The sequence below is a fragment of the Dunckerocampus dactyliophorus genome, chromosome 7 (assembly GCF_027744805.1).
Source record: "Dunckerocampus dactyliophorus isolate RoL2022-P2 chromosome 7, RoL_Ddac_1.1, whole genome shotgun sequence".
In the NCBI taxonomy this organism is placed as follows: Eukaryota; Metazoa; Chordata; class Actinopteri; order Syngnathiformes; family Syngnathidae; genus Dunckerocampus; species Dunckerocampus dactyliophorus.
Window position 1 is genome coordinate 31,281,245 of NC_072825.1, and position 22,229 is coordinate 31,303,473.

General features: G+C 39.6%; 1 protein-coding gene across 2 annotated transcripts; it reads right to left on the reverse strand.

Moving 5' to 3' along the window:
• Window positions 1-460: 460 nt before the first annotated feature.
• On the reverse strand, window positions 461-12,167 carry psmc4 (proteasome 26S subunit, ATPase 4). Of its 2 annotated transcripts, none has more exons than XM_054782700.1 (11): window positions 12,099-12,167; window positions 11,417-11,515; window positions 7,477-7,663; window positions 7,050-7,196; window positions 6,820-6,929; window positions 6,635-6,728; window positions 3,838-4,005; window positions 3,666-3,742; window positions 3,355-3,523; window positions 3,180-3,235; window positions 461-807 (listed from the first exon to the last, which is right to left on the reverse strand). In XM_054782700.1, the coding sequence occupies exons 1-11, from the start codon at window positions 12,129-12,131 to the stop codon at window positions 694-696; spliced, it is 1,254 nt and encodes a 417-aa protein (XP_054638675.1). In that variant the 5' UTR covers window positions 12,132-12,167; the 3' UTR covers window positions 461-693. The 2 variants fall into 2 exon arrangements, with proteins under 2 accessions (XP_054638675.1, XP_054638674.1); XM_054782699.1 differs by having other exon boundaries at window positions 12,093-12,164.
• Window positions 12,168-22,229: the final 10,062 nt, after the last annotated feature.

Below are 22,229 nucleotides of genomic sequence, written 5' to 3' on the forward strand. Positions count from 1 at the left end.
AAAAAACAATTAATGGGTTAAAAAAAACAAAACAGAACTTTTGCCTGCCCATTTTTATTTCTACCCATCAATTGTTTTTCTCCATGTCCCCTCAGGTCTCATTAATTTACAGAGCCCCCGAGGAGGCATGGAGAAAAAAAAAATGATGGGTAGCGAAATTTTTCACGCAATTACGGAGGTCTCGGAGGGACATCTTTGCCTATCCATTTTTTCCCCTCCACATCCCCTCAAGGTTTAAACAATTTTTTTTCCCCCCAACTTGCATGTCACAATAAATCTGAAAAACAAAAAAGCATTGTTTTTAGACAAAGTTTCCATTTTTTAAGCACAAAGTAGCAGTTTGACGGACAGTAAAATGCAAATAGTCAACTCTAATTCTACACACAATAAGCAAGTTTGTAATTCATTTGAATCTACAGTATTAAAAAAAAAACAATGAGACAAACAACTCTTATTCACATTTCATGGAAAAGACTTTTAATGGATTTTAAAGTCAAGTCGTATACATGAGTGCTCATAGATACAGCTGTGGCCTGATTTTTAGGTGTCATCACAGTGCCTGTACAAAAAATAACAACACTCCATCACAAGGTAGAGGACTTTTGAGACACGTGAGGCTACTAAATACACGTTTAGTCCAAGACTACAAGTTAGTACAGACATAATTTGATGAACTTGTGTTGTCCTTGATTTCTATTTGTAGAACTCGTGCTCCTGCTCGTCCTTTTTGATGACAGTCTTGTAAGCTTTTTCAAAGTCTTTGGCCAGGACGATGTAGCGGTTCTCCCGCACAGCCAACATTCCCGCCTGACACCAAGAAACAAAACAAGATTGGCTAAGTGCATATTCTAATACGTCTCTCCTACAGCAGGGGTGTCCAAAACGTTACCGGCGAGGGCTGCATCGTGAAACAGCAAAGGATGCAACTTTCATATTTTGGAAATACACTAAGTCCCCAACTTACGAACACAATTGGTTCCAGACGACCGTTCTTATGTCAAATTGTTCTTAAGTAGGGGGAAAGGTAATATTAGCAATGATATAGGTACTACATGTACGTGTATACATATACAGTATATGTGTATGTATGTAAATATGAGTTTGGATGTAGTAGTAATATTAAACCAGGATAATTAATGAAAAAAACAATAATAAAAGTGACATAATAATACGTAATGATAAATGTTATTTACCTTTGAAGAGGAGTGGTCGAGCATACGTCGTTGTGGAGGAGTTGGAGGAGTTATTGAAAAAAAGGACAAATGGTGGTGGTGGTTAGACTCTTCTAAAAGAGGTAGTGTTCTGTGGGTGGTGTAGAATTAAGCAGGCCTATTAACTCTTCATAAACTTTAATCACACGCTCTGTTCGGGTTGTATCATAAAACTCTTAGCCTTCCTCTGTCCTCTTCCTCGTCTTCCTGTATCTGTTGGTCCCATTAGCAGTGTCACAGTGCCCTCTGCTGGTCAAGCATGTAGCAGTATAAATATGGGCTGGCTGGTCAAGCATATAGCAGTATAAATATGGACTTATAAGTCAAAACACATGAAAAAATAGACTAGTCAGCTTGGGTTCGTATCTCCGAAAGTTCGCACGTCGGATGTTCGTTAGTAGGGGACTTAGTGTATACTCAAACAGTATGTTATATAGTCTATACGTACATATTTCAAGAAAAACTGCATCCAGATTTGTTATGTGGGTGAAAAAGCCTATTACTATCTAATTTGGTCCTTCCTTTTTTCCCACTTTTTGCTTTTTTTTTTTTTTATTAAATTTCCAAATATTTCAACTTTCTATGTAAATAATGTTGAATTTTTTTCTCTGAATACACACACACACACACACACACACACACACACACACACACACACGGTTGGTTGTCATATTAGGATTTTTAATATTTATAAATATTTATATATTTTGATATATAGTTCAAGTCTATGCTATTAAAATGACATTTTTCCTCAGAATATTTGGACTTTATTCTCGTAAGATTACAGCTGGTTTTTTTTACTCTTGAATAATCTTGCTCAATTTTCTTTTCATATTGTGACTTTATTCCCATGATAGAACTGTTTCTCCAAACTCATTTTCCAACTTTATTTTGTTCTCATTTTACAACTCTTTAAAAAAGTGTATTTTCCTTTAATATTTCAACTGTGTTGAAATATGGTTTTCTGTTTTAGTCAGGAACTGATATTTTCCTGAAACGTACCTATGTTCTACTGCTGATTACTGAAACTGAAAAAGGTAGAAACAAAGTTTTTTTTTTCCTGATGAAAGACAGGAGTCTAATGTTTCTTTTGGTAGGGTCCACATTTAAATAACCATACAACACAATACTGTGTTTATAGCATTTTCTTTTTCTTCAGTGGTTCAACTCTAGGCTACTAAAATATTATTTTCTCTCTCAATAAAATGACTTTATTCTTGTAAAATGACTGTTTTTTCTTTTCCTATGATGACTTTAATTCCCATGTTAGAACTTTTTCTCCCACCTAATTTGCCAATTTAGAACTTTTTTTTGTTCTTATATTATGACCTTTAAAAAATATATATTTTTATTGAATATTAAATGACATTATTTTGCCTCATAATATTACAACATGAATCTGGTAAAATTACAACTCCGTTTTTGTTAGAATGCCACTTTTTTGTTTTCAGATTTTTTAAAAAACTTTATTCTTGTAAAATTTAATTTTTTTCTTCAACTATTTCAACTTTGTTCTTGTAAATATTCCTCTTGTAATGATGACTTTATTTCCATTATTATGATTTATTTTGACTTTGTAACAAAGCTTTTTCCGTAACCTAACTTTCCAAAAATGACAACTTCATCTGTTGTTTTGTTTCTCATCACAACTTTTTTTTTTTAAAGGAAGTGTTTTCTTAAATATTGTAACTTTATTTTTCCTCATACTATTACGTTACTCTCATAAAATTACAACTTTTTCTCATAAGATTACAACTTTTTTTCTCTTAATTATTCTTATAAAATTACTGCTTATTTTTCCATTTTTGCTGTTTTTGTTTTTTAGTGAAATTATATTTGTAGAATGTGCCACAGGTGACTTAAAACAAACAAACAACAAAAAAACACGCTGCAGGCTATATATAGCCCCCGGGTTGCACTTTGGGCACCCCTGTTCTACAGTGAAAGAAAGTGGTAATGCCCACCCACCTCCTGGCAGATGGAGTTGATGTCAGCTCCGGAGATCTTGTCTGGTCGGGCCACGTCTGTGCACCAGTTAAGGCTGCTAGCTAGCTATCAATCAATCAATCAATCAATCAATCTTCTTATGAAGCTGAAATAAATGTGACATATTTTACTAAAAAAAAAAAAAAAAAAAGGATACAGTCCTCCAGGTCCACCTCCTCAGAGAGGTTCATTTTGCTGGTTATGGTGGAGAAAATGAGACGTTTCTGCCTGCGGTCGGGCAGCGGGAATTCAATCTTTCGGTCCAGACGGCCGGGACGTAACAGGGCCGGGTCCAGCGTGTCCGCTCTGTTGGTGGCCATGATCACCTGGAGGTGGGTGAGGGTGGGTGGTGATGAATTGGAATCATAAAAGATGTTTATATAAAAAGGGACACACCCACACAGACAGAGAGAGAGAAATGGTACAGCCACGGGGGAATTAGCTAAAAGCTTCTTCTTTTTGGCTCACCTTGACGTTGACGTTCTGGTCGAAACCGTCCATCTGATTAAGCAGCTCCAGCAATATTCTCTGCACTTCTCTGTCGGCTGCAGAGAACCAAGAAGGCCGGAAGGATGAAGGTTTGCTCGACAGACCAGGCGGGACTGCACTAAAAAAGGTGCATCACGCTCATACAGCGTACCTCCAGTCTGTGCATCAAAGCGCTTTGTGGCGATGGCGTCGATCTCGTCGATGAAGATGATGGCAGGGGCGTTTTCTTTGGCCAGGCGGAAGACGTCGCGCACCATACGAGGGCCTTCGCCCAGGTATTTCTGCACAAACTCGGAGCCCACCACGCGGATGAATGCCGCTGGCAAAGAGAACAAAAATCCCATTCAGTTTGCGCCGAAATCCCAAACTCCCACATTGGAGGCTTAGCGGTACATCAAGAATCATTTCTAAGAAACCTATGCCTTTCACACACCACAATGAAGCTCTTTTGGGCCCTTTCAGACATTTACAAACCTAATCAGCATATCAGTCAATTAGACGCATGGAGATGTTCACACGTTTTGTTTTACCATCCTAAAAACTTCCTTTTACACTTAGAATGTTGCCTATATGGTGTTCCCTCACGGTTCCCCTTTCGCGGACTCGCTGTTTCACAGATTTTTTAAATTGTAATTTTAGTGCTTTTTTTCCCCCAGCATATCATCGAACCTGGCCCTTTAAGAATAACTGCATCGTGGAAAGTTGAGTGTTGTAGTTCTGTGCTTTAGCACAAGGTGGCGTGTCTCTTCCTCTTCTCTCTCTTCTGTCTGCACCGCCCATTGTCTTCTGCGTCCTGATTGGCTGTAGACCAGGGGCGTCAAACTCATGCCATGGAGGGCCGAGACACTGCAGGTTTTCTTTCCAGCCAGTCACTAAAGCAGGTGATTTTAATGATCAATACCTTCAGTTTGAGGGAAGGAGCTCATCAATTAAATCACCTGCTGAAGAAACTGGTTGGAGAGAAAACCTGCAGTGTCTCGGCCCTCCAGGGCACGAGTTTGACACATGTGCTGTAGACCATCTCCTGTTGTGGTCACTAGCAAACTAGCAGCCGGCCAACAAACAACAGAAAAAACAGAAGAAGGCAACCGTGCGACCCTGAATGCTGCATGGCCGCAAGTCCTCCCCACCGACAAAACCCACAATGAAACGCTCCGCACCCAATAGGCAGAGGATGTCTGCAGCCGTCGCACAAAAAGCTGGACCCCTGGACGTCTTCCGAAGTTGCGGCTGCAGGGCGCCACCACGGAACAAATGAATCCTCGGCCAATAGAGGACGAGGAGGAAAACACGACAAGAACGACACGTTTCAACAAGGATAGAAAAACACTACAGCGGAACGGCGGCAGGATGAATAGGCACGGTCAGAGGAGTGAAATATGCACGAGTCACTTAGTAATTTCTTGTGTCCAACCTAGCAGGTTGATCATTAAAATTCAAACAAAATTTTAACTTTGAGAGTGTTTAAACAAGAGAGAAATGTTAATGCCTGTCTGAGAAAAGTGTATAAAGTGTCTGGTTAGGGCTTTTACAGCCTTAAAACATATAGAATCATTGGAAACAAATAAAGTTGGCTACTTGGCACATTTCACTTATTGCTGGCTGTTTGGGGAACCTATTCCCCGCAATAAACGAGGGAACAGTGTACAGGTAATCCATCTTTTTCATAATGTCAGTTTGACCCTGGAACAAATCATTTCATTTTGTCCCTGGCCACGTCACAGTTCCAATTTCGCGGCTTCACTCTATCACCATTTTTCAAACAGATGTTAATTCATAAATCATGCTGCTTTGTGGTTGAATACAGCCTAATTAAAATATCTTACATCAACTCAAATCAATACCGAAGACGTGCTTATAGGTTTTTATAATCCTGAATGTCCAATCTCAACAACGTATTTACACGTCTTTTACGTTTTATTGCGCGAGAGGCAAAAAGAGCTGATGATGCAGTTCTCCACTAATGCATTTCACGTCAGAGCAATTTTAACCCATAAAATTGGCCACAAGGTGGCAGAAGAGCATTTGATAAGAGTTCGGCAGGGATCATGTCAATGGAAGAATCACACATGACAGGAAGGAGGAGGTGAGAGCGTGGAGGAGTGTAGCGTGCAGAAGTTTATGCCTTGTAAGGAAATTTTAACAAATGCACACACGCGCGCACACAGTTCAGTTCCAAATGTGAAAATTGTAAATAGCTGATGGTGTTGTATTTGTAAATAAATTCTTATTTTGATGTTTTTTGTGTTGTTTATGTTGGTATGGTTGTTTAAATAGTTGAGCTGTCACAAAAGCATCAAATATTTGTATCAAAGTGAAAGTTATGCTTGAAATGTACCTTTTCACAAAAAGCTGCTTTTCTCGGGAACTGATATTTTAAACTTATATAAACTTGCCTATGTTCTACTACTGATTACTAAAGAATTGAAAAAGGTAGAAACAAACTTTTTTTCCTAATGAAAGACAGGAGTCTAATGTTTCTTTTGGTAGGTTCCATGTTTATATAGACATACGACACAATATTCTGTGCGCCAGTACTGAAGGGATTGTCTTTTGAAAAAACAGCTGGGATTGAATAAGTTAATATCAAGTCAAACAAGTATGAGTCGCATTTATGTCTTATTTTCTCTTATTATGTCTATTAGATTGGACACCAGGAGTGTAAAGGGGACTGTGGGGTGTTATTTAATGTGCAGAGCGCTCCATTTAGAAGGTCAAACATCCAACTACATAAATATTTCATTCATAAAAAAGGAATCGTACTTTGCGAAAATTCACGTCACAGTCGGGCATGGAACTAATTAACCACAATGAACGAGGCATTACTGTACAGTGGAACTTTTCAAGAAAAATGAACACAAATGACCGCGGTATACAGTATATGATTTGAGGTCAGGATTCATTTCGCTGTACTTGCTAGTGATGCCACCAGGTGTGCAGGTGCATACCTGTAGTGTGGTGAGCCACAGCCTTGGCCAACATGGTCTTTCCACAACCTGGAGGCCCATACATGAGGACTCCCCTGGGCGGGTCAATGCCAATCTGCGTGAGAGAGAAAGTCAACCATTCATCACTCCAATGAGGACATCTATGAACAATGCTTGTTAAAAGGTGACATTTTCTGGTATCAGACCTGCTTGTAGAGCTCAAAATGCGTGAGTGGAAGCTCCACGGCTTCCCTGACTTCCTGCTTCTGAATGTCCATGCCTCCGATGTCAGCGTACATCACATCGGGTTTTTGATCTGTGCACGGAAACACGGCATAACGAGCCACATAATCACACTTTTCTTGATTTGGGCTCAACGCTTGCTGCACAGTCTGACTGTTTCATGGATCTGACACAGCCAAATGTCAACATTTACCTGACGTCAGCATCATGATGCTGCTGTCGGCCTCGGGGGGCAGCACGTCGACGAGGGCATTGCTGTGCTTGTGCAGCGCCACCGAGGCGTTGGGCTTGAGCAGCTCTCGGTCGATGGTGCTCAGGATGCGCACATAGTAGTTAGACCCTGAGATGTGAGTGAAGACCACCCAGCAGAAGAAGCTCATTACACATTTAAAACATGTCCTCCGCTCTGAATTATTTAAACGCAGGCACGCATTTGGCATCTCCTGGTTTCGCTGAAAAGACACCTGATGTCATAAAGAATTGATAAATACAGAATGCTTGGTATTTCATCCGTCACCTTTTTGCAGGCAGTTTACACGTGCTTTCAGGATTTAGCTGCATAGCATAAAAAAAAAACATAACTCCTACTGTCCAATTCCCCTGAGGTGGTAAAACTGTACCGGTAGTGGAACCAACAATGGCCGTGTTCTGGTCCACGGCTTCCAGGAACTGGCCAATGACGAGCGGGATGCTCTGTATCCTCTTCACTTCCTCCTGCGCGTGGAGGAACTCTTTCTTAAGGTTCTTCTGCTCGTCTTTAATGTATTCCTCCTGCACCTCCAGAAACTCCAGCTCCTGCTGCAGCTTCTGCCAACACACGGTAAAAGGAACGTGGCTCAAATGTTAAGGGAAGAAGATTACAAGGCTAGGGTGTCCAAACTTTTCCCACACTGAAAAATGAAAGGCTGCAAGGCCCACTTTGATATTTTGTATGTTCAAAGGTTCTCCATATTTCAAATCAAAAAAGGAATTTACAGGTGAAAAAGCCTATCATTAGCATCAACATCTGTTCACTTGCTTTTTTAAAAAACTATATATTTTTTTTACATTTTCCAAATATTTATTATGTAAATAAAATGACGTTATTTTTCCTTAAAATGCAGTCATCCCCCGTTTATGGCTGTTAATTAGTTCCAGCACTGTAGAAATTAAATAGCACTCCTATAGTCACCTTTACACTCCTATTACTCTTTGTTTACAACACATTGCTAATGCATAGGCTACGGGATCACTGCAGGGTCATAAGACACAGACGGCGCTTTATACATAGCATGCAACTGAGCTAAGTTAGCCTCCAAATGGTTTATTCTAAACTAAAGAACGGTTTTCAAACGAAGTACAAAGAAGCCAAAAATTTCAAGATTCAAGAGAGTTTTATTGTCATGTGCATAGTACAACAGCAGTTATACCATGCAATGAAAATCTTATTCTGTTCATTCTCCCAAGAAAAGAAAGAAAACACAAGAAGAATAAGAACATAAGAAACATAAATACCAATAAATTAAGCAACAACAACAGAAGAGACATTAATACAGATAAATAATACAAATAAATGAATAAATAATAAAGTGCTATGAGTGTGTGCGTGTGTTGCGTGTGTGAGTGCTTCGTTGAGAAGCCTGATGGCCTGTGGGTAAAAGCTGTTTGCCAGCCTTGTGGTCCTGGACTTCAAACTCCTGTAGCGTCTGCCTGACGGTAGGAGTGTGAATAATGAGTGTTGTGGATGTGTGCTGTCCTTGATGAGGTTGTGTGTTCTGCGTAGGACTCTAGATTTATAAATGTCTTGCAGTGAGGGGAGGGCTGCCCCAACAATGTTCTGTGAGGTCTTGATCACCCGCTGGAGTGCCTTCCTATCACGTGTTGTACAGTTACCGTACCAAACAGTGATGGAGGCGGTAAGGACACTTTCGATAGTGCATCTGTAGAAGCAACTCAGGATTGTGGTGGACATGCCAAATTTCCTCAGTCTTCTCAGGAAGTACAGTCTCCTTTGGGACTTCTTCATCATTTGTTGGGTGTTGTGAGACCAGGTGAGGTCCTCGCTGATGTGTGTGCCAAGGAACTTGAAGGTTTTCACCCTCTCCACCTCAGTCTCATCAATAAACAGGGGTCTATGCGGCTCCTTTTCCCTTGTTCTTGGGTCGATGATCATCTCTTTAGTCTTATCTGTATTGAGAAGGAGATTGTTATCACGACACCAAGCTATGAGGTCCGCCACCTCTCTTCTGTATGATGTTTCAACACCACCAGTGATCAGTCCGATGACTGTAGTGTCATCCGCAAATTTAATGATGCTGGTGTTGTTCTGGGAGGCCACGCAATCGTAGGTGAGGAGTGTGTGTAGTGGTGTGTAGAGGCATGTCCACCACAATCCTGAGTTGCTTCTACAGATGCACTATGGAAAGTGTCCTTACCGCCTCCATCACTGTTTGGTACGGTAACTGTACAACACGTGATAGGAAGGCACTCCAGCGGGTGATCAAGACCTCACAGAACATTGTTGGGGCAGCCCTCCCCTCACTGCAAGACATTTATAAATCTAGAGTCCTACGCAGAACACACAACCTCATCAAGGACAGCACACATCCACAACACTCATTATTCACAATTACCACTTCCACACGGATTGAGGGGAGAACTTGTTGTCACTATCATGTTGGACACACCAGGGCTGACTCCATGCAGTGTGAGGGTAATGTCATGTAAGATAATGTCTCATCAATGTAACATTACTGACACCTAGTGACCACAATAATGCATAACTTGTCTTTCCATATTTTTGACTAATAATAGTCCATAATCAACAACAAAACTGTGGTCATTTATCGATTCATTTTCAAAAAACTGTGATAAAGGGGGGAGGGAGTGATGTTCGCACCACAATGTAGCGAGGGATGACTGTATTTTCACTATTCTCATAAAATTACACCTGGTTATTTTGGTGTTGGTTTTTTTTCCCAACCATTTCAACTTTCTTCTTAAGTAACCTTGGTAAATTTTCTTTTAATATGTAATATAACTCTTTCCCTAACTAACTGTCCAAAAACTACAACTTTTTTTATATCATAATATTACAACTTTAAAAAAATAGCGTATTTGTCTTTAATATTTTAACACTATGCTACTAAAATGACATTATTTTCCCCTGTCACATTACAACGGTATTCTCGTAAAATTGCAACTTGTGTCTGATTACTACTTTAACATTTTGGCTTTATTCTCATAAAATTACATTTTTTCCCCCCCATTTATGATTTCCATCCATTTTCTATGCCCTTTAACCTCATTAGGGTCGCGGGGGCATGCTGGAGCCTATCCCAGCTGACTTCGGGCGACAGGCGGGGTACACCCTGGACTGGTCGCCAGCCAATGGCAGGGCACATATAGACAAACAACCATTCACACTCACATTCATACCTATGGACAATTTAGAGTCGGCAGTTAACCTAACATGCATGTTTTTGGAATGTGGGAGGAAACCGGAGCACCCGGAGAAAACCCACGCACACACGGGGAGAACATGCAAACTCCACACAGAAATGCCCAGCGGAGATTCGAACCCACGTCTTCCCGATCTCCTGACTGTGTGGCTTGCTGTGTGCTAACCACTCAGCCACCGTGCGGCCCCATTTCTGATTTTTTTTCCAACTATTTGAACTTTCTTTTTGTAAATTTTCTTCTCGTAATTATGACTTTACTCCCATTATTATTATTCATTTTGACTTTATTCTTGTAACATAACTTTTTCCGCAACCCAATTTTCCATCTATCTTCCGCTTATCTGAGGTCGGGTCGCGGGGGCAGCAGCCTAAGCAGGAAAGCCCAGATTTCCCTCTCCCGGGCGGATCCCGAGGCGTTCCCAGGCCATTTGAGAGACATGGTCTCTCCAACATGTCCTGGGTGCTCCCCGAGGCATCCTCCTACGAGTCGGACGAGCCCTGAACACCTCCCCAGATATGCTCAGATGCCCGAGCCACCACATCTCAGTGTGGAGGAGCAGAGGTTCAACTCTGAGTTTCTCCGAAATGACAGTGGTTCTCACTTTATCTCTAAGGGAGAGCCCAGCCACCCTACGGAGACAACTCGTTTCGGCTGCTTCTACTCAAAGCTCACGACCCAACTTTCCAAAAATGACACCTATTTTTTGTTTGTTTGTCATAATTACAACTTGAAAAGAATTTATTTTTTTCTTTAAACCTAAATTTGATTTTATGCTAATAAAAATCACAAAATTTTTCATCATATTAGAACATTATTCTCATAAAATTACAACTTATCCTTATGAGATAACTTTTTTTTCTTAATATTTCAACTTTATTATTGTAAAATTATTGCAGACGTTTCCATTTTTGCTGTTTTTTTTTTTTTTTTTTAGTTTTCTGGTTAAATTATATTTTTAGAATGTGCCACAGGCTGCACTTTGGACACCCCTGTTACAAGGCCTTAAGCTTATTTGATATATTCTATTCTTTATATGAAGAGAAAGCATTCTGAAGGTAAATGGGGAAAAAAAATTCATATTTGGGGTATAGTTTGGAACTACAGTGAAAGGGGTCTGACCTTGTACCTGCTGTACAGATCCTCAAGGTCTTCTGGTTCTGGTGCCAAGAAGGACAGACCTGTCTGCGGTCTGGAGTTCAAAACTGCTGGCATCTCGTCCTGTGTGCAACAAAAACAAAACACACAAAATGTAACAAAACATTTAACAACGTTGTTTGCTGTCTGCTCTAATTACAAACACTTAACCAAACCGTTCATCCAATTGCGGTGTGTTTACCTTCTTATTACAAAGAAGCAGAAATGGATAAGAATGCATAATTTTTGCCCGCCCAGAACACTTTTTTATTTTGGAGTTTACATTAATTAGCCATGTAGCTCGTTGACAGCTAGCCACGTTTGACAACGTCAAAAGTCGACCAAATGTCTTGAGTCACACGTGCCAAATAACAAATACACTTTCGACTCGACTAATCTCAGATTGTGAATCCGGTGTTTGCTTGACTATTCAGATGTATTCTCCACTAGAAACGTCAATGCTAATGCTACCGGCTACCCTGCATGACATAGCGAATGAATTGGCAGGTTTACGCTTCCACATTGTTGACGGGCTGAGCGCTGCCGACACACAAACTAAAAACACAAACGGAGGGAAACAATAAACGCTTGAACATGTATAACCCGGTCACGGCAACACTGGCCAACGTGAGTATAATAGAAGAAACACAAAGGAACGAACATTTACCGGGCTCTTTTCAACAGCGACGATGTCCTCCATGTTGGATTTTGCTTGTGTGCGGAGCGACGTCGTGACGTGATACGTCGACGTACGTGTTTATGGGTAATGTAGTTCGCTAACTGAACCCTGCGATGATTGCTCGATTTTTCTGGTTTGCTCGAGAAAAAACACGCAACAAAACCCGGCTTGAACATAATTATGTTAGCTGAGGGAGTGTTAACAAACATGCATTATTCGAATTTTACTACGGGGCATGTCTCTCACCCAGACCGAACCTTGCGTATTTCTTGCAACTCACGCAATACAATGCAGTAATTCCCTTTGTAATGGCAACAATGTGAACTATACTCGATATTTTACTACCCTCTAGCGGTTATTGGTGTTATTTCACGGGGGTATGTTTACAGGCTATTCAGAAAAATGAAAAATGAGCACTGAATGTTGTCGACAAACACAGGATTTTAGTAGCAAAATAAAAGCTTTGTCTTAAAAAAAAGAAATTCATTGAATTTTAAGGAAAGAGAAGACAGCATACAGTCAAGGAAAAATGATTTTTCCGTTTATTGATCCATTTTAATGCCTGGTACAATGAAGTGTGTATTCCATAAAAACATGGTGATGATGGCGATGATGATGTTGGTGTTTGTGTGTTGAAGATGGCAGCGTGAGGTCATGTGATTGTTGAAGTTTGCATGAGTCATCAGGGACAAAAAGGCGCTTATAAAAATAATTCCTGCAGCTGTTTCTTCTGGTTTTGGCTGTAAAATGAGGTGGAATCACAGGAGACACACACACACACACACAGGGAGTATATATAGACAGACATGTCTGGTGGAGTTCAGGTATGACCGTGTATGGTGGGTGTCGCCACAGTGACTCACGTGCCCTCCAGCAACCAACACATCTGGAAACCACACACAGACACACACTTCCACACTCACTCACACAAAGTTCGCCTTACGCCACCACATTTCATTCATGAAATAAAGAAGAACGATAATAGTGAATTGTAGCGTACATGTACTGTATATTGAGATATGTACAGTATAGGTGATCTACTGTATACATACTGTATGGATATCATTATGTATAGTTTGGAATGGAGGCTGTTAGAGGAATTGTTAACATCTTTGTTATCAGTCTTGGGGTACTGTTGCCTCAGCTGTTGTTGTTCTTTGCTTCTGCTGCTGACCTACACGCACACACACACACACACACACACACACACACGCACACATACACGTATTTATACAGCAACACACACTGATCTCACTTCTGTGAGAAGCAATAAAATGCCAGGACTGCTCTGCTGTTTTTAAGGGTCTACTGCTTGTCAAAGATCCTCTGTACGACAGCAGCACTCTGCTGTTTTTAGGAATGTGCAGCAAAAACACCAGTCAAAGGTGTCCTGTGCCGCTTGAGCTGCTCTGCTGCCACCTGTCTGCGCTTTGTTGCAGTGCACGTGCTGGGCTGTAGGGGCAGAGCCACCTGTGCGCATCTGAGTGCAAACGTCATCATCGGGCCTTCACTCGCCACACTGCTGCTTCCTGCATGATCAGCTTATTTATCATCACTTTTTGGCCTTTTGTGAGTTTTTTGTGATTATTATTATTATGATTATTATTATTATTAGCATTAGCTTTTACTCTCATGCTGCTCCCTTTCATGCTTGCTATTTTTGTGGGTTTGCCTCGTGTTTGTACTTACTTACTTACTTACTTACTTGTCTTGTACTTTTTGCATTGCAAACACATTTTCTCTTGTCTCTGCTTTGGGGTCCGATTTCCAGGCCTTCCGACCGCTACTCACGCCAGAAGACATCAACGCTGTGATGTCTTCTTCCTTCAGGCTAAGCCAGACGTCTCCTTCCTGATTCATTCAAATCATTCTTCCTCACGGTCAGTGCACATATGCATCACTTCCTCTCTGCCATTGAAATGACAACCACTACTATTAGCTCTTACATGCTACTACAGAATTTAATCCTACTAACTCAGGTTACTATTTAACTCTTATTACCGCAGGCTACTATTTAATTCTTACTAACTCAGGCTGCTATTAACTCTTACGTCAGGCTACTGTTAACTCTACTAACTCAGACTACTATTAACTCGTATTAACTAAGGTTACTGTTAACGCTTACTAACTATTAACTCTTACTAACTCAGGCGACTGTTAACTTTTACCAACTCAGGTTACAGTTAACTCTTATCTCAGGCTACTGTTAACACTTACTAACTATTAACTCTTACTAACTCAGGTGACTGTTAACTCTTACTAACCCAGGTTGCAGTTAACGCTTACTAACTCAGGTTACTGTTAAGTCTTGCTAACTCAGGCTACTGTTAATTCTTACTAACTCAGGTAAATGTTAACTCTTACTAACGCAGGCTACTATTTTTAATCACTTACTAACTCAGACAACTATTAACTCTTAGGAACCCAGGCTATTATTAACTCTTACTAACTGAGGCCACTATGAACTCTTAGTAACTCAGGCTACTATTTAACTCTTGCTAACTGAGGCTACTATTTAACTTAGTAACTCGGGCTACTATTTAACTCTTGTTAACTGAGGCTACTATTTAACTTAGTTACACAGGCTACTATTGACTCTTACTAAGTCAAGCTACTATTTAACTCCTACTAATTCAGGCTACTATTAACTCTTACTAACTCAAGCTACTATTTAACTTAGTAACTCAGGCTCCTATTTAACTCCTACTAACTCAAGCTACTATTTAACTTAGTAACTCAGGCTACTATTTAACTCTTGTTAACTGGGGCTGCTATTTAACTTACTAACTCAAGCTACTATTAACTCTTGCTAACTCAAGGTACTATTTAACTTAGTAACTCCGGCTACTATTTAACTCCTACTAACTCAGGCTACTATTTAACTTAGTAACTCCGGCTACTATTTAACTCCTACTAACTCAGGCTACTATTTAACTTAGTAACTCAGGCTACTATTTAACTCCTACTAACTCAGGCTACTGTTTAACTTAGTAACTCAGGCTACTATTTAACTCCTACTAACTCAGGCTACTATTTAACTTAGTAACTCAGGCTACTATTCAACTCTTACTAACTCAAGGTACTATTTAACTTAGTAACTCAGGCTACTATTTAACTCCTACTAACTCAGGCTACTATTTAACTTAGTAACTCAGGCTATTATTTAGCTCTTGTTAACTGGGGCTACTATTTAACTTAGTAACTCAGGCTACTATTTAACTCTTGCTAACTCAAGGTACTATTTAACTTAGTAACTCAGGCTACTATTTAACTCCTACTAACTCCGGGTACTATTTAACTTAGTAACTCAGGCTACTATTTAACTCCTACTAACTCAGGCTACTATTCAACTCTTACTAACTCAAGGTACTATTTAACTTAGTAACTCAGGCTACTATTTAACTCCTACTAACTCCGGGTAGGTACTATTTAACTTAGTAACTCAGGCTACTGTTTAACTTAGTAACTCAGGCTACTATTTAACTCCTACTAACTCAGGCTACTATTTAACTTAGTAACTCAGGCTACTATTTAACTCCTACTAACTCAGGCTACTATTTAACTTAGTAACTCAGGCTACTATTCAACTCTTACTAACTCAAGGTACTATTTAACTTAGTAACTCAGGCTACTATTTAACTCCTACTAACTCAGGCTACTATTTAACTTAGTAACTCCGGCTACTATTTAACTCCTACTAACTCAGGCTACTATTTAACTTAGTAACTCAGGCTACTATTCAACTCTTACTAACTCAAGGTACTATTTAACTTAGTAACTCAGGCTACTATTTAACTCCTACTAACTCCGGGTAGGTACTATTTAACTTAGTAACTCAGGCTACTGTTTAACTTAGTAACTCAGGCTACTATTTAACTCCTACTAACTCAGGCTACTATTTAACTTAGTAACTCAGGCTACTATTTAACTCCTACTAACTCAGGCTACTATTTAACTTAGTAACTCAGGCTACTATTCAACTCTTACTAACTCAAGGTACTATTTAACTTAGTAACTCAGGCTACTATTTAACTCCTACTAACTCCGGGTAGGTACTATTTAACTTAGTAACTCAGGCTACTATTTAACTCCTACTAACTCAGGCTACTGTTTAACTTAGTAACTCAGGCTACTATTCAACTCTTACAACCACTCACTTGCTATTTACGTTTCAGCTGTAAGCAGACATTTCATTAAATTTGTCTACCTTCAAATAAAAAAATCGAAATTCATTATTTTTGCAGCTGTTTTGTGATTGGCATTTGACCTGACATTGACCCTGACCTTTGAACTTTGAGTAGTGGTGTATGAATATCACATGTTTTTGGGGGGATTTGGATTTGCGATCTGAATGAGAGATGTTTATCACAGCACGTCTTTGGTCATTGTGTCCTCCTGTGAGGACGTTTTATTATGAGGTATCACTTGCTGGGGTTTTTTTTGGGGTTTTTTTTTTGCATTGCCATTTCACCTTTCACCTTCAGCACTCTTCAAAGTGGATCAGTTGAGCAGCTATCAACCTACTTTATGTCCACCCATTCTAGGATTTAGGGAAAAGACAGAAAAATGAATCTGTGCTTTTTCAAGTGTTGTCATCCGCTAAATTCTGAGTGTAGGTCCCGCCCACTGAGGCCCCATGGGGCAGCGCCCTCCCTCACCCTGCTAACCCGCCTGGCTCATAAATTGGGAAAGCCCAAAAGTGCGGTGGAGATTAGGACGAAGTCAGAGAGAGGACAGTTTTTGCTGCACAATCGCGTACAGACATCCTGTCATATTATAAAGGATCTTTGACTAGCGTGTCAGCAGCAAGTCCTTATAAACAGTAGAGCACTCCCGTCCTGTAGAAGATCTTTGACTTGCGTTGGCATAGTGCTTCATCTTCATTCATGACTTGATTATATGCGTGTTTGTTGGAGTTGTGATTTGTGTTGTCTGCTGTGTTTTAGCTGGCAACATGTAAGGAAGTTAGCTATTTATCCTTCCTTTTCCCCTGAAGTTCCAGTCTGAGCCTCGTCTCCGTCTGTCTGCCCACACAAGAGGCCACGCCCACAAATGGATTTTCACACAAATGAAGAGGCGTTCACCTAGAGGCTCCATGCAAAGCCAGCAATCTTTTCATGAAGAAAAGGAAATGAGTGTTCTTTTTTACTCATTCAATCCCAGCCATTTTTCAAAAGACAACCCCTTCAGTAGCGGCCATTTTAGACCATTTGGACTGATCTTTCAAGGCACACAGAATATTGTGTTGTATGGTTATATAAACATGGAACCTACCAAAAGAAACATTACACTCCCGTCTTTCATCAGGAAAAAAAGTTTGTGTCCACCTTCTTTAGTAATCAACAGTAGAACATAGGTAAGTTTCAGGTAAATATCAGTTCCCAACTAAAAAAGGGAGAAAAATAGCTTCTTGTGAAAAGATACATTTCAAGCATAGCTTTCACTTTGACACAAATATTTAGTGCTTTTGTGACAGCTCAAATATCTAAACTATACCAACATAAACAACACAACAAAGCTTTTATTTCTTTCTTTTTTTTTAATCAAAATGACTATTGACAAATGTAACACCATAAACTATTTACAAATTTCACATTTGGAACTGACCTATGTGTGTGTACGCGCGTGTGTACATGCGTCAAAGTTTCCCTACGATGCTAACCTTCTCCACGCTACACTCCTCCACGCTCTCCCACTTCCTCCTTCCTGTCGTGTGTGATTCTTCCAAATGATCCATGCCGAGCTCTTATCAAATGCACTTCTGCTTTTGTGGCTTAAAATTGCTCTGAAGTGAAATCCATTAGTGGGGAGTTATGTCATCACCTCTTTTTTTCCTCACGTGTATAAAGACGTATAAATACGTTGTTGGGATCGGGTGCTCGGGTTTATAAAAACGTATAAATACGTTTTTGGTATTGAATGAGTTAACACGGTCACCACGTGGAAGAACAGCATAAACCAGGGGTGTCCCAACTCTTTCCCCCTGCCGAGGGCCACATAGTGACAAATGAGTCATCTATATTTCACCTCAGCTTCCTCATATAGGTGAAAAAGTCTGTTATTAATATCAACTTCAATCTTTTTATTTTCTTTGTACATTTTCCAAATACCCTACCCTAACACTTTTTTTTCTCAAATAATCCTTCTAGATTTTCTTCTGGTAATATTGTGACTTCCTTCCCATATTGTAACTTTATTCCCATAACATAACTGTTTTCCCCCAACCTGATGTTCTAAAAAAAATGTTAAAATGTTGGTTTTGTTCGTTTCTCATGTTACAACTTGGGGGGATGTTTCTTTGAATATTTCCACTCTATGCGTCTAAAATGACATTTTTCCTCATTTTACAAGTTTAATCTTGTGAAATTACTGCTGTGTAAAATAAATAAATAAATAAATAAAATAAATCCTCGGGGTGCAGCGATTCCTCGAGTACCTGGATTACAAAAATCCAGGATTTTTTCTTCTGCCCGGAGGAATGGCTCATGTCACCCACACGGGGGATGAAGAAGGCAGCGGATGGCGTGGGAAGACTGAAGAGGCGAGAGAATGCGACAAGGCAACAAAAGAGAAGGAAAACAAAATGTCAAAAAAAACCAAGAAAAAGTGGCTAAACAGCAAGTTGACCACCATGATGTGTCTCCATTGCAACGTGGGACTTGCATACCACAACAGCATATGTTACGGAGCGGAAGATCCGCGACACGGCAGCATTAATGTAGCGCAAATCAGCAAGATTAAGGGCTTTGAACAGAGCGTACTGTATTTCCCTGATGTTTCATGGTTGGAGGTCATAAAGGAGCAGCGTTGCAGGGTAGCAGTCATGCTGGGAGGAGAAGTTGTCTGTCGTTCCCACGCGGGAAAGCCTCCTCACCGCACGGCCCAAACGTGCAATCAGTGCCGCAAACGTGGCGTCTGAAATGAAAAAACCCAAACAACGTGAAACATTCATTCTAGACGGGATGGATGCTGCAGTCCTACACGCACACAGCTACACCGCTGATGTTTGTCCGTAAAGAAACATGCTGAGACGTTGGCCTTCGTCCACATCTTGGTCGGTTGTCTAGAAGCAGCCAAAAAATATTTGATTTTTTACCTACGTGCATCAGACGCATGTTAGGACCACATCGGAAAAAATACAAATCAAACTAGACGATTGCAGTGTCAGAAGACATTGCGTGTGAATGCCCAAGCCTAATGAGGTGGGGGGAAACAAACATGAGCAAAGTAGCCTTCATGTCTGGGTTGTGCTGAACGATTTCATGTTGGAATTGTTAGAATAGGTCGAAAAATGTTATTTGAGCAATTAAGATCAAAGGAATATCCTTAATATGGGAATTTTGGGGAATTTTTAAATGTGAAAAATCGATATCCTTAATTGTGTTGAACGATTTGATGTTGGAATTGGTTGAAAAATGTTGACGTAGTGGAGTCATTGAGATCAAAGGAAAAGTGGGAATGTTGGGAAAAGTTGGACCTTTTGGAATGTTAATTTGAAGCCCTGGATGTGTGGAATGTATGTATGTATGTATGAATTTCAATGCTAAACTGTTTTAAAATGAAGCAGGAAGGAATGCTCACTAATTGAATAGTTTGTATTGGCGCTATGCTCTTTCACGGCTTTTTAGTGGCATTTTATCGGTTTTGTCTTTTTTTTTTTTTGGAGCTGTGTTTGGTGTTAAAGTGCTTTACAAATCCATGGTTATGCTCTGGTATCAGTAAAGCAACCCAAAAGGGTCGATAACCACTTAGTTCCATATTCTTAACGTTAGCATTAGCATCAGAATTGGCATGTGCTCACTGACCCCCATTCAACTGCTAAAGGATCCTTTTTTAGGCCAAGTATTTTCCCATTCAGTGTTTCCTTTTTTCTGCTGGATTAGAAATGATAAATTTGGTATTTCTGTGTGTGCGTGCGTGTGTGTGTGCGTGTGCGTGTGCGTGTGTGTGTGTGTGTGTGAGAGAGAGAGAGAGACTTGTTTTCAGCTACTTCACACTGACAACATTTTCTTTCTTCTACACAGAAGCTTCTAGTAAATCTAGTGAAAACAAACATTGAGGGGTTATTTGGCCGAACCAGGCCTCCTCCAAACGGAGTTTGTCACGACCAAGAACATTTCTTTCTTGATCTGAGCGGCAAAGAAACACACAGGCTAATCCCGTTAGCGTGCTAGCATGGCAGCAGAACGGCTGGTGGGAGTGTTAGCTTTAGAACAGGCGTGGCCAAACCTTTCAACTTTGGTATTTAGTAAAGCAACACATGTAGATACGCTAACAAGTTATATATATCGGTCATATATGTATATGTGTATGTATGTATGTGTGTATATATATATATATATATATATATATATATATATATATATATATTATCTCCAAGAGAAAGTCACTTTTCCAGCAGCTCTGCAAAAATATCATAATGAACTTAACGGATTGTTTACTTTTCCAGACTAACAGTATTATTGATTGGACTGCAGGCTAAGACTTGTGTTTTGTCATTGTTATATTTTATGTAGATGGATGGATGTTTATTGTCATTGCACACAGTATACAACCAAACTTACTTTGGTGGCTTCCCTTCCATTTCTAGCAACATTAAGACATGTTAAAACTGAAATGTTCCAAATGTAACAGTCAACATTAACCGCAGAATTGTATCATTTGTACGCTGAATGGTATCGTTTCGCTTTTAAAATGGATCGTATCGTAACCTGTGTATCTAGACTCGAATCGTCTATCGGAAATAGATTTACATCCCTAGTGTGCATGTGTTAAACGTTCCCTTCAATGCGTACCCTTCTGCACGCTACACTCCTCCACGCTCTCCCACTTCCTCCTTCCTGTCATGTGTGTTTTTACATGCAAAAGACTCATGCCGAGCTCTTATCAAATGCACTTCTGCCATCATGTGGCCTTTTTTATGGCTTAAAACTGCTCTAAACGTGACATCCATTAGTGTGCAGTTGCGTCATCACCTCTCTTTGCCTGTTGCTAAAAAAAAACGTAAAAGACATACAAATACGTCTTTGGGATCGGACATTGGGGTTAATGAAAACCTATAAAAATGTCTTTGCTGTTGTATGTCTTTGGTTTGTCACTGCTTTTTCCAAGTATTTCAACTTGAATAAATGACTTTATTCCCATTTTATAACATTTTCCCCAACCTAATTTTCTAATTTATTTTATTTTTCTAATTTTTTTAATTTGTTTGGTTCTCATATTACTTTAAGTATTAGTATTTCAATTCTGTGCTATTAATGTGGATTTTTTTTGTTATTATGAGTTTATTCTCAGAAAATTGCAACTTTTTTCTTGATAGAATAGAAAAGTGACAATTTTTAAATAGTTTTTTGTCAAATATTTTTACAATGTGCTGTGGACCAATAAAAAAACAAAAACAAACAAAAAACATGCTCACATCGAATAATAATACTGCTTCTTGCTTCTTTTCATTCTCTCCTCTTGTTCCTCCTCTTATTCCACTTCACCTTTTTTTTCTTCCTGTGGTTCCTGCACCCCCCCCTCCCCCCCAGGAGTCAGAGGTCACACACGAGAGAGTCGGGAATGAAAAGGACCTCTGGTGTGATTTATCACCTGACCTGCAGGATACATACTATGTGTATGTATGCGTCCTTTTTGTACTATGTCAGGGGTGTCCAAAGTGCGGCCCGGGGGCCATTTGTGTCCCGCAGTTGTTTTATTTATTGGCCCGCCGCACATTCTAAAAATATAAAAATATAAAGTAACACAAAAACTTTTTTTAAAAAATTGGAAAAATTGGAAAAGTCTGCAGTAATTTTCCAAGAGTACAATAAAAACTTTGTAATTTTAGGAGACTAGTGTAACAATATTATGATAAAATAACTTTCATTTTAGTAGCATAAAGAACTATTAACGTTATTTGCTTTTAAATTGTAATATTATTAAAAACAACTAAATAAAGTTGTAAATGTTGGAAAATTAGGTTGTGGAAAACGTTATGAATAAAAAAAAAGGGAAGAAAAGAGAGGAGAAGAAAATTAGCAAGAAAAAAAGTTGAAAGAGTTGGAAAATTGCAAAAAACAAAACAAACTGCATAAATGGAAAAATCTGACTGAATTTTATGAGAATAAAGTCAAA